The 13,522-nt window shown below is 36.7% G+C and overlaps 1 protein-coding gene across 22 annotated transcripts in view; it reads left to right on the top strand.

Moving 5' to 3' along the window:
• Nucleotides 1–13,522, top strand: part of GPHN (gephyrin) — an 801,248-nt gene that overhangs the window by 468,136 nt on the left and 319,590 nt on the right. For 13 of the 22 annotated variants that reach the window (XM_058293259.2, XM_058293251.2, XM_058293256.2 and 10 more), the window contains 2 exons: nt 5,033–5,099; nt 10,856–11,128. In XM_058293259.2, coding sequence (XP_058149242.1) covers nt 5,033–5,099; nt 10,856–11,128 — 340 coding nt within the window. Of the gene's footprint in view, nt 1–5,032; nt 5,100–10,855; nt 11,129–12,477; nt 12,586–13,522 lie in introns of all 22 variants that reach the window. The other 9 variants (XM_058293250.2, XM_058293261.2, XM_058293245.2 and 6 more) reach the window with 1 other exon arrangement.

The raw sequence follows: 13,522 nt of genomic DNA, 5'->3' as shown, positions 1-13,522 counted from the left end.
GAGAGTGAAAGTGGTTAAATAATAAACTTAATCATAAGAAGAGGTTTTGAAAAAACTTTCTTACATGACCTTAAAAATTTTAGTTGTAGTATTTTTAAAATTGATTAATCTGATAGAACCAGCAAGATAGCAGTGGAGTAAGGAGCTCCTAGAGTCAGCTCCTTCTACACGGTAGTTAGCAAACACCCAGAGCTCTCAAGAGCTAGCTGAAGCACCTTTTTGGGGGGCTCCAGGAGGCCAGAAGAGCATCCTGCAATGTCCTTGGGGGAGTGGAAGGAGGAGATTGCCCATCTGAAGAGAAGAGTTGTAAGTAGAGGCGCCATGTCACGGAGGCCGGTGCCCATCCTCCACTGGAGGCACAAGCTGCCTCAGGAACTGTTCTGCGGCTGAAATCCAAAGCTTCACCTCCCCAAAACAGGGGAGGAAGAAATAGTTGGGCACCAATTTCAGTTATGATGAGGAAATTCAGTGGACTACAGTATGATCCTGAGAACAGCTAAGGTTTGAGCCTGTCCAGGTCAGAAAGAGACCAGGAGCAGCCATCTTAACTCCTCACCTGGCATGAGGGGAAGTGAGGCAGACTGAGAATACCGGTGCTGGTTGGGACCGGCTTTTTCCCATCCAGATCATATTGCAGGTCTAGCCTAGGCCCCAGTGCCACCTCCAGCAGGGAGGAAGCTGCGGGGACCTGTGTCAGCCTCTCCGGGAAATTACCAGCCAAGCCACGGAGGCCAGTGATTATACTATTCTGGCAGCACAAGCCATCCTAGGAGCTGTTCTGTGATGGGAATTGGAAGCTCCATTTCCCAGAAACTGAAGGAGGAGACAGTTGGCTGTCAATTTCAGGTACTGATTGGGAGACTTGACTGACTAAGATATAACCCTGGGAACAGCTGGGGTGAGAACCAGCCCAAGTCAGAAAGAGGCCAGTAGCCACCATTCTGACTCCACCCCCAGCCTGAGGGGAAGCCTGGCTGACAGTTTCATTCACGAGGATCAGCCTGCAGCCCGCCTAGGCTTCAGCCAGGCCTCTGACAGGGAGGAGGCTGAGGAGCCCTGCACCAACCTATACAGATAATTGCAGGGAACTTTGGCTGGCATAGACTGAAAATAAGAAGTCTGCATAGATTGCTGCCCACACCTGTAGCTCCATCCCTTCCCCAGGTAGGGGAGAAAGGGAAGTGAAGCTTCATCAGTCTCTCTGGACAACTACAGTCTAAGCCTACACATGGATTATTCCACATAGCTGTGACTCTGTCTCTACTCCTGGTAAAGGAGAAAGTTGAAAGAAGCTTAATTGGTCCCTGGTGCAATGAGGCTAGCTTGAGCCTCCACAGCTTACAGCACCAAGTACATGCTTGGCTCCTACTGCCTCACCAGCAAGGGAGAAATGATAGGAAGCCATAAACTAGAGAGAAAAACTGCACCCAGAAAAAATACTCTAGTAAACCAGATGCAAAGACACCAACAAAAAATTATAATCTATACCAAGAAACAGGAAGCTATGGCCCAGTTAAAGGAACAAGATAAGCCTCCAGATGATGTAAAGGAATTGAGACAACTAATTATTGAGTTCAAACAAATCTCCTTAATAAATTCAATATGATGGCTAAAGAGATTAAGGATATTAAGAAGACATCGGATGAGCACAAAGAAGAATTTGAAAGCATACCTAGAAAAATGGCAGATCTTATGGGAGTGAAAGGTGCAATCGATGAAACTAAAAAAACATTGGAATCATATAAAAGCAGATTGAGGAGGCAGAGGAAAGGATTGGTGAGCTTGAAGAAATGGCCTCTGAAAGTGAACATACAAAAGAAGAAATGAAGAAAAGAATGGAAAAAATTGAAAAATGTCTTAGGGAACTAAATGACACCAAAAGGCATGCAAACATACATGTCATGGGTGTCCCTGAAGGAGAAGAGAAGGGAAAAGGGCAGGAGGAATATTTGAAGAAATAATGGTAGAAAATTTCCCAACCCTATTGAAGGACATAGATATCCCTGTCCAAGAAGCACAACGTATTCCCCTCAGAAAAAATCCAAATAGAGCAACTCCAAGACACATACTCATCAGAATGTCAAAGGCCAAAGACAGAGAGAAAATTCTGAGAGCAGCAAGAGAAAAGCAATGCATAACATATAAGGGATATCCAATAAGATTAAGTGCTGATTTCTCACAGAGGCAAGAGGGCAGTGGTCTGATATATTTAAGATACTACAAGAGAAAAACTTCCAGCCAAGAATCTTATATCCAGCAAGACTGTCTTTCAAAAATGAGGGCAAAATTAGAATATTCACAGATAAACAGAAACAGAGAATTTCTAAGCAAGAAACCAGATTTTCAGGAAATACTAAAGGGTATGCTAGAGGCTGAAAAGAAAAGACAGGAGAGATGGGCCTGGAAGAGAGTCTAGAATGAAAATTATATCAATAAAAGTAACTAAAAGTGTCAAAAGAGTGGCGAAAATAAAATATGACAGATAAAACTCAAATAGTCAGGAATAAACTTAACCACTGATATAAAGCTCTTGAATTCAGAAAACTGCAACTCAATGTTAAATCAAAAAAGCCCTAAATAACTGGAAGGACATTCCATGCTTGTGGATTAGAAGACTAAATATCATTAAGTTGTCAATTCTACTCAAATTGGTATAAAGATTTAATGCAATCCCAATAAAAATTCCACCAGCATTAAAGAAAAAATTGAAAACATGATCATTAAATTTATTTGGAAGGGTAAGAAGTCCTGAATAGCCAGAAACATCATAAAAAGGAAAAGTGAACCCTCATCTCCAGACTTTAAATCATAATACCTATCTATAGTGGTAAAAACAACATGGTAGAGGCCTAAAGACAGACACAGTGGACCAATGGAACCAAATTTATGGTTCAGAAACAGACCCTCACAGGTGTGGTCAAGTGATTTTTGACTAGCCTGTCAGACTCACACAGCTCAGGCAGACCAAGCCATTCAACAAATGGTGCTGAAAGAATTGAACATCTATAGCTGAAGGAAGGAAAGAGAACCCCTATCTTACACCTTATCCAAAACCTAATTCAAAATGGATCAAAAAACTAAAAATAAAAGCAAGAACCATAAAACTTCTAGAAGAAATTATTGGAAAATATCTTCAAGACCTGGTGGTAGGTGGTGGATTCTTAAAGGAGATAAGAGAAGGACTGAGTGGACCACTGATGTTTAATGTATGTAGAAGTTTTGAATAGCTTTACTGTAAAATTTTGGAAGTGTATAGAGTGGATGGTAACACACAGTGAGTAACAGCTAGTTTATAAATGGGGATGTGACTGAAAATGGTAATCTAGTTATGTAAATGCCAATTGACAGAATGCTAGAGAATAATCTAGGAACTGGATAGCACCATAAACCAAGAGGTGGGTGAGAATTATGGTTGATGGTAGATGGAAGAGTGTCCTTTGTTAGCTAGAACAAATGTATATCCCTACTGCAGGATGTTGGGAATGTGAAGAAGCATGGGAAAAATACAGCTGGAGTGACTTTGAACTGTGGTTAGTAGTAATAGTATAATATTCTTGCATCTGTGCAAAAGATGTACTGTGTTGATACTGAGGCAGTATAGAAAATGTGAGCCAAATGTCCACTATGGACATGGCAATAGTTAGATGATATTATTTTATCTGTAGCAAATGATATACTGCATTGTGGTATGTTGATGAAGGGTGTTGTTTGGGAATTCTGCACATGGGCATGATTGTTTTATAAGTTTACAACTTCTGTCATAAAAAAATATATTTAAAAAATAATAGGGTGGGTTGGGGGAAAACACACCAAATGTAAGATAAGGACTATGATTAGTAGTAAGATCTTGACAGTGTTCTTTCATAGTTTGTAACAAACATCTCATGGCAATGCAAGGTGTTGGTGGAGGGTTGATGTATGGGACCCCTATACGATGTTATGCATGTTTGCTTTTTAAGTTCACAACTTTTACTATACACTTAATTGTTTATGTATGTTCATATATAAATGATATAACAATGATCAGATTGGTTAGGAGGAAAATACTTTGTTTAGTAGTAATATTTTGACAGTGCTCTTTAATCTTTAAAAAGTTTTAAAAACAATGCAAGTTATCAGTGGTAGGGTGAGATGTTATATATGTTTGATGTTATGTATGTTTATTTTGTAAGTTCACAACTATTATGCATTTATTGTTTATGTATGAGTGATATATTTCAATAAATTTTAAAAAAATGGATTAATCTAGTCTAATCCCTTTGTCTTTCAAATGATGAAAATGAGATGTAGTAACTAGATCACAGTAACACTTCCAATTAATAATATAGCATGATTCTAATTCTCATATGAAAATCCAGGCTTTGACTCTTGACTCCTGTCTTCCAGTGCTTTTCCATTTTTATATGCTCTCTAGGCAAGTTTCTTATCAACAGATGGGTTTAAATGTGGCCTGAAAATTGACAGTGATCTCTGAAAGACCCTTATAGTTTAAATTGCCTGTGATTATCAATGCATCTGTTAGTAAGTTAGGTCTCCATTCTCTCCCCACTGTCATTCGTTTGTGAAAAACCTTGTTTCACTTTTCAAATTTCTAAACTTCTGAGACACAAAAACTCAATTCCCAGTCTCACTTACCTCTTGAGTGTCTTATCTGTTAGACTTCTGAACATAAATATTAATACTCCTGGCATTTTTTATGCACTGTATCATTGAAATCTTACAGTTCTATGAGGTATGAAAAAGCTGAAGATAGAGCAGGTTATTTGCTTATGGTCAAATAGCTTGAAAGTGGCTAATTTATTCTGATTCCACATTCAGTGCCTTTTCCAATCTGCCAAACTCACCATTATTGTAAAACCCTCAGCCAGAGTACTAATTTGTATAGCATTTGGTGAATCTCTTATAACAATTTTATTCCTAAAATAGTTTGTTTTTCACATGTAAGGTACAATCATTGCTCTTTATTGTTAAATGTTTTTAAACAAATCAGTCCTTGAAACTTAGTATTCATCCAGTCTCTCTTTCCTTTCAGGCCTGTGTGTGGAATCAGAGGGAAAACTCTCATAATTAACTTGCCAGGTAGCAAGAAAGGATCTCAGGTAAGCAACCTTGAGATTTATGTGATTTAGTGTGAAGAGTTTTGGCCATCTGTGAGAATTAACCAACACCATAGTCAGAGTACTCCACAAAACTGCCCTTACTTCTGGCACCAACTGAAGTTCAGGCATATCCAGAAGCACTCTTAGGTTCAGTAATTTGCTAGAAGTACTCATAGACATCACCGAAATCTCTTATCCTCATGGTTACAGTATATTACAGGAAAAGAGTACAGGTTAAAATCAGTTAAGAGAAAAAGTACATAGGCCAGAGTCCAGGAGAGGTACCGAACACAAAGCTTCTGTGATCCTTTCCCTGTGGAGTTATAGTTACATTACTCTCCTGATATTTACATGTGACGATATGCACAGAATATTGCCAACTAAGTTAGCATCCAGGGAAGCAGACTTAGCCCAGTGGATAGGCCGTCCGTCTACCACATGGGAGGTCCGCGGTTCAAACCCCGGGCCTCCTTGACCCGTGTGGAGCTGGCCCATGCACAGTGCTGATGCATGCAAGGAGTGTCGTGCCACACAGGGGTGTCCCCATGAAGGGGAGCCCCACACGCAAGGAGTGCACCCCATAGGGAGAGCCGCCCAGCACGAAGGAGAGTTCAGCCTGCCCAGGAATGGCGCCACACACATGGAGAGCTGACACACAAGATGACGCAACAAAAAGAAACACAGATTCCCATGCCACTGACAACAACAGAAGCGGACAAAAAAGAACACACAGCAAATGGACACAGAGAGCTGACAACGGGGGCGAGGGGTGCCTTGGGTGGGGAAGGAGAGAGAAATAAATAAATAAATCTTAAAAAAAAAAAAGTTAGCATCCAGAATTTTTATTGAGGACTAAAGTTTAATTAGTGATTTAGCTCTCCAAACTCCAGACCCTTCAGATTAGGGCTTGATACCTTTACTCTGTAGTCATTTCTAGATGCAAAACTGATACTGCATTGTCTAAAACTCCCATCATAAATCACATTGTTAGACCATCTGGTGGCCAGAGTCCCTAGGCAAATAAAGACAACTCCTGTGAGGCATGACATTCCAAGAGTCATCTCCCAGTAACCTATGGTAAAGGCCAGACCTCTCCTCTGGTAAGGTTAATTCTTCATCACACATTTAGGCTTTCACAACCTTATCTTGGACTCTTTCTTTTTAATTCACTGTCTTAGTTTTCCAGGCTGCTATGATAAATACCACACAGTGGGTTGGTTTAAATTCCAAGTGTTTAATGTCTCACAATTTTGAAGGTTAGAAGTTCAATATCAAGGTCTCAACAGGCCATGTTTTCTCCCCAAAGTTTCTAGCTTTTTGGGTGATGGTAGGCCTCCATCACATAGCAATCTCTCTCTCCTTGTATTTGCTCCTCTGACTTGTGGCCCCTGTGCTGGTATCCAAATTTCCTCTCTTAATAAGGTCCCCAGTCATATACATTAAGACCTGCCCTCATTCAGTTTGTCTATGCCTCACACCTAAATAGGACCTTAGAAGATCCTATTCACAAATGAGTCCACATCTTAACAGATAATACATCTTTAAAGGGTCCTGTTTACAAATGGGTTCATACCCACTGGAATGCAGGTTAAGATTACTTTTGTTGGGGTACATAATTCAATCTACCACATTGATTGTTCTTGGTTTACTTGATAAAAAAACCTAACTTACTCATATTAGAAAAGGAATTTAATACAAAGTTCCTAAACAGGTGTTCTTAACCAAGGGTCCATGGAAATATTTCAGGGGGCCTGTGAGCTTGAATTGAAAAAAATCAGATTATCTTTCTTTTTTCTGACCTTTAACTGAAATCTAGCATTTCCTTCACTTATGAATGTATGTAATAAATGAATTACAGTAGTATTCCCTTACCTGAATGGCAAAGGGGTCCATGGAAAAAAAAGGTTAAGAACCCCTGTTCTAAAAGGAACACATAAGGTAATATTTTAAAATCTTTATGCCTGACATTTACTGTAGAATATAACAAAGTAATTTTAAAGGTGAAATTAAATGTTCACCATTTATGCTGGTTATTTGCTTTTTGGATGTACTTGAGGGAAAATGCCAGTGATTAGGAAGACTTGCTTACTGCTAGATATAATGCTTCTGTTAAAAAGCATGCCTTGGAAAGTTCACACTTTTCCAAATGTTATTGGCATTTTAAATATCTAAAATGTTAGGATAAATGTAATTTAAAGAAATGTTTGTTACATTTTAATTTTCAGCTTCTATTTTTTGAACAGATAAATATAACCTACTATTTCAAAATACAGTTTATTCTTTGAAGGGTATTTTTAAAAGAAAATTCCAAATGAGATAAAATTACTAATTAATCTAAAATAAAAACCAGCATTTTCAGTTTCTTAGGTAAAAAAAAAACATGTTGATTAGAAAATCCTGAAATATATATGTGTTAAGGTCAATTTAAAAAATGATTTTAAAAAGTGTTTAAAACAATTTCCAGGAATGATATTAATAATCTAAGCTCTATGGAGACCTGGATATTAATTTTGTGTTTTAGTAGGTTGTTCATTTTATTTTAGGAGAATGGGGGGAGGAGAGGAAATGGTAAGTGAATTTTCTTTTAAGAGACAGAAATCATAACGGAGCTACAAAGGCTAGAAATGGTTTTGTCAAATTCATGCTGTCATGAGTAATCTATGATTATATCTCTGGACCCCAGAGAATTGGAATTATATAGAAGATATAATCGAAAAAGAGGATTCAATCAAAATAATTCAACTTCCTGATCACTATAATGAATCTGGAAGAGGATCTCACCTTATTCCATGTATAGAACTCACTTCATACTTGACCAACTCAGTGGGAATGAAAAGACACTGATCTAATGAATTCACTTATATAAGTGACAGTTTAAATTTTCACATGGAAAAGACTGTGTATGTGTGGGGAACCTTTTTTTTTTTTATCCCCCCCCTCCCTCTCCTTTGTGGCTTTTTGCTTGCTGTCTGCTTTCTGTGTCCATTTGCTGTGTGTTCTTCTGTGTCTGTATTTATTTATTTTTATTTATTCCCCTTCCCCACCTTTGCGGCTTGCTTGCCATCTGCTCGCTGTGTCCATTCGCTGTGCATTCTTCTGTGTTTTGGCTTTTTTTGCTTGTCTCCCTTTTTTTTTTTTTCTTTTGTTGCATCGCATTGCTGAGTTGGCTCTCTGTGGTGCTTCGTGGGCCAGCAGCTCTCTGCAGCATGAGGGCGAGCCTGCCTTCACAAGGATGCCCTGGGACACCAACTCAAGGCCTCCCATATGGTAGATGGGAGCTCAACTGATTGAGCCACAGCTGCTTCCCAGCCTTTCTTTTTTTAAAAAAATCATTTAATTGAGGAAATCAAAAATTTTATTTTTGTTTTCATTCCCTGTCAAGAACTGGACAACTAAAAATTTAATCATAATTTTATAATCATAGATCCTGATTCTCCCTCTGCATATTTGTTTGCAATTCCCACTGGAAATCTCTCCTTAATTCAAGGCACAGATGCAACTGACAACATCATCTTTTGACCTTGGAACACATAACCAGACAAGTCAAGTAGAAGGAGCTATGAAGGAGCTGCTGACCCATATACAAATCTCTACCTACTTAAGTCTCAGTCCTTCCCTCATAGTGGGGCTCCATGATCTTAAACAGCATAGGACTACTTTTAGAACATATCTAAAATGTACTTAGCTTTCTTAACTATCTTTTGTTCTATTTTCTTTGTTCCCATATGGTCATATTAAAAGTGACTATCGAGCTCATTAAAGAGAAAAATAAAGTTCAAATAATTGTTAACAGGACTAGGTAAGATACCAAAAATCTTAGAAGCTAAAGAGACTTATAACTCTTTAGACTGTCTGTGATGATATATCTGTAACACCTCCATAGTTAATGATTCCCCCCTTTTAAATATGCACATCTTACTTAAGTAGTTAAAAATAAAAGATTACATTAAAATAGTATCAAAATAACAGAATAAAAAGTTTTAAAAGTTGTTTTCTTGGTCGTTTTTACATTGGACATTATTTGTCCATAGAATTGGACATATGTTGTTGTTTTAACATTTTTAAAATTTTTCTTATGAAGAATTTTATCCATAAAGCTCGCAGATTAATATAGTGAAGCTCCTTGTTCTCCTTACTTAGACCCAATAAACACCCACTGAGGACCAAACCTTTTTTTTTTTTAGGAGGTGCCAGGGATTGAACCCGGAACTCATATATTGGAAGCAGGTGCTCAAACCACTGAGCTACAACCACTTCCCCAATACATACATTTTGAAGCAAATTTCAGAATCATATTATTTCATCTAAATATTTCCATGCATATTCCTAAAGGTAAAGTAAAGATAAGATAAAATTAAAAAGATTAAAAATAAGGACTTTACCATAACTACTACATTATCACATATAAAATTAACAATAATTCCTTAATATCATTAACTATTTCTAATGTCCAAATTTCCAACTGTCTCAAAAAATCTTAAAATTTGGGGTTTTGTTTGTTTATTGTTTGTATGAATCAGAATACAAATAAAAAATCCACGCATTGCTTTTTAAGTCTCTGTTTTACAATATCCCTCTCCCTGTCTCGTTTTTCCTAGCAATTTATTTGTTGAGGAAACTGGGTTGTTTGTCCTCTAGAGTTTCCCATTGTTTTGTTCTTACTGAATCATCTCCTATGATATAGGTTAACATTTTCCTTAGTCTCTGTAATTCCTGTAAATTCACATTTGAATCTGGAATTTTGGTCAGACCTACTTTTGACTCTTTTCTTTTATTTAGCAAAGCTACTTACTAGGTAGTAATGTATTTTTACATGAAGAGGCAAATAATGTCTGATTGGCTCTCATTTTGTGATGTTATCAGGCATTGATGCCCAAAATTTGAGGGCCATTTCTTCACTCAGGGTTGCAATTTTATCCTTCCTTCTTCATTTGTTCGTGGGATATTTCCCAAAATATAAACTTCCTATCAGGTATGACATTCCAGGGGCTCAAAGATTACGTCCCAGAGTCAAAGGGGAAGGCCAGAGCTCTGTTTGAGCAATTTATTTCTTCTTTATACAACGTTTAAACAATAAAGTGACAGAGCCCTACAGAGAGAGGTCAGGAGATACAGGCCCAAATATCCCAATAACCCTCCAAAACTTATAGTTCCTTTGCATCTTGTATTTTAAGGTAAGTTGCATTGAATGTAAGAGAAAGAAGTCTGTCCATTCCCCAAACATATCTGATTCTATGTTTTGATTTTAGAGTCCTCACCTATTCTTTTTTGATGACATTTAAGTGACAGTCACTTGAGCAACAAGTTGTATGGACTTATATGCAGTGCTGTGTACAAGCTTCTGTTTTTACAAGTTATATAATATTGTCTAGCTATATTTTATTATCTCCCTGGATAAAACAATTTGTTCCTCATTTAGATTTTAGTTCTGGTGCCCTGCTCTAACTACAAATGTGAAATTTCTTCACACCTTTCCCATAATCTATCTTAAAACTCCAAAGGGGAAATTTTACTTTAAAAAAAATGTAGTATATGCTTAGATTGTACTTTAGTTCTGCAGCTTATGGAAAATACTGTACTATTTGCCATCCTTACTTTATATTTCACATTGCAAAGACAATGCCTTAAATGGTTCTTCATTCTTGAAGCCAGTTAGGGGGAAACACAGATCCAGATTCACAAATAAATCTCATTGCCACCATTTTACATTCCTTGAAAAGTGGTTCATCTTCATTTTCTCTTCCTCTTGCATACAGGAATGCTTTCAGTTCATACTGCCAGCTCTACCTCACGCCATTGACCTTTTACGTGATGCCATTGTAAAAGTAAAGGAGGTGCATGATGAACTTGAAGATTTACCTTCCCCACCACCTCCTCTTTCCCCTCCTCCCACAACCAGCCCCCATAAACAGACAGAAGACAAAGGGGTTCAGTGTGAGGAAGAGGAAGAAGAAAAGAAAGACAGTGGTGTTGCTTCAACAGAGGACAGTTCCTCATCACATATAACTGCAGCAGCCATTGCTGCCAAGGTAAGCCTGCTGAGAAAGATCCAAAGATCTGAAGGACCCACAGGTAAATAAATGTACTCATTTCATCCCTTTTTCTATCCTTTCTCTCTGTATGTTTAATACCTCTTCAGGGTATCCTAAAAAAAAACAAAAACTGAGATATCCATGACTTCCACCATATTCCCTGCACTGTATAGAGTCCTTGAAAGCATTGAGATTTCTTCTAAATTCTGAGGCAGTAAAAGTACTGCTATTACATATTAAAATAAAACTTCAATGATAACATGGCGTTAAAGAACTCTTTGGAGAATTCATTTTGTCAGTATATTAAATTGGCAATGTTCATATGTTAAGAATTCACAAATTCTTGAAGGAGCAGCAAACAGGCAAACTTGAAGCTAAAAGAGTTAGATGATTCAAGAAATGAGTTGGGAAAGATTAATAAATTTTTTTTAAATGACAAACCTCTTCAATAATTGTTGAAATGTCCTTAAGGAAGCATTTAAATATTACATGAAATAAATTACCCTACTGGGATAGAGAGGAAATAGATATACTATATTTGCATCTTTTAATTTCTAAATTAATAAATGTTAGTGAGACAGTATCAGTATTACACTGTCTGTCTTTGGGCAATTCTGGATGTAACTAGAGTATATTGAGAATTTCAATAAATCCGGTCATCTTAAAGTCACAGAACATGATTTACATAATTATATAAATAATATTACCAGCATATAAACCACTCACTATAGACCTTATTCTCTTCAAAAAATAGCATATTACTTCTGGGAATGATGATTGGTCATTGACTGAGAGCATGAAGGTTGAAAATGTAATTGCCTTGTGAAGTAATTACTAGAGTTTTATAAATCATCCAGATATTTAGGCTATAGGCATTGTGTCAGAGGCTTTTTTTGTTTTGTTTTTGATAATATGCAGATTAGTAAGATCATGGAGAAATCCTTTTGAACTATCCATTCAGGCAAACAGTAGGTCATTCTTAACTAAAGACCAGATTATTCTGTCTCCAAATACATTCAGTGCTCCTTTAAGCCCTTCTTAAGGTTAGTTAAATTGCAAGTTGTGTGTTTTCAGGGTTTTTTTTAAATGCAACTGATTTTTAAAGCATTATGTGTCCTTTCTCTTTTACTCTTTATGAAAAGAGTAAAAATTATAATCCATTTCAATCTTGAGAAAAAAGCTTCTAGCATTTGAGAGCCACACTGATTGTGTCATCCTACAGTTGGGGAAAAAAATGGCATTTCATTGTTCCATTTTTTTCACCCTTTTTCTTTCCAGTCATTTTACTTGTATAGTTTCATGTTTTCATGTCACTGTATTCATAGTTGTTATGTGTTGTGCATTAGAAGCATCCATTCTACACCAGTCCTGCTGTTGTCATGGCACACGGTGAGCAGCCCATCCCTGGTCTCATCTGTTATTTCCATCTTGCAACAGGCAGTGCAAATGAACGGGTAAGACAAGACTTTTGAATTATTAATTTTGCAAGCATGCAGCCTACCTCCTTTCCTTGGAGGTAAGCTGTAGCATATCTTGGAAGATTGTTTTATTCTGTTGGATCATTTGCAGTGTTTTTTTGTGAAAATGTAATTGTCACAGAATTTTCCTTGAAGAAATTTAATTTAATAGAGTTTCTCCTATGCCTAAAGTACTCTGCTTTAAAAATTCTGTAGTTTGTGGCAATGAGCTTTCATTACATGACTTCCAAGAAATTCACTGCTCAGAAGTTTTGGATTTTTTATTTCCTTAGCAATTTTATCACATATCTTTAAATAAATTACCTGGCTTAAATAAGATGATCCCTTAAGATGATCACTTTGAGTCTTAAAATCTAGACAAATTGGTCAAGCTAAAATTAATTTGTATTAACCTTGCTTTTATTTCTCATTAATTTTACATCTCATTTTTTTTTCCTTCACTATGTTCTCATTACAGTCAGTCAGAGTTGAGTCTTTATGTAAATTCTGTGATTTGCAATCTTTGGGTAGAAACTTTTAAGGATACATATTAGTTCTTTCAATCACTGGCTGAATAATAGTTCTTAAGAATCCCCAGGTTAGAAAAGATTAAACTGATAAACATAAATTAGTAAACTGGGATAATTTAGCCATGGCTAAAAAAAGAAAAAAAATTAATCTGACTCCCTAATATGAATAAAAAATAAAAGGAAAAAAAAAGAAGAAGAAAAAGAAGTAATTCATTGAAATTTGGCTTCAAATACTTAGGAAGAAGAAACATTAGAATTTAAAAAACAAAAACAACTCAGCCTCAGTAGTGTCTTGGGAGATAAAATACCAAAAAAAGATTTTAATCTTTATATTCAATAGCCATACATGGTTGGAAAGAAACTTGTTTTAATCAGAGGCCAATTAGAGAATTTAAAACTGATTA

The sequence above is a fragment of the Dasypus novemcinctus genome, chromosome 3 (assembly GCF_030445035.2).
Source record: "Dasypus novemcinctus isolate mDasNov1 chromosome 3, mDasNov1.1.hap2, whole genome shotgun sequence".
NCBI lineage: Eukaryota > Metazoa > Chordata > Mammalia > Cingulata > Dasypodidae > Dasypus > Dasypus novemcinctus.
This window is presented reverse-complemented; position numbering and strand designations above follow the sequence as displayed.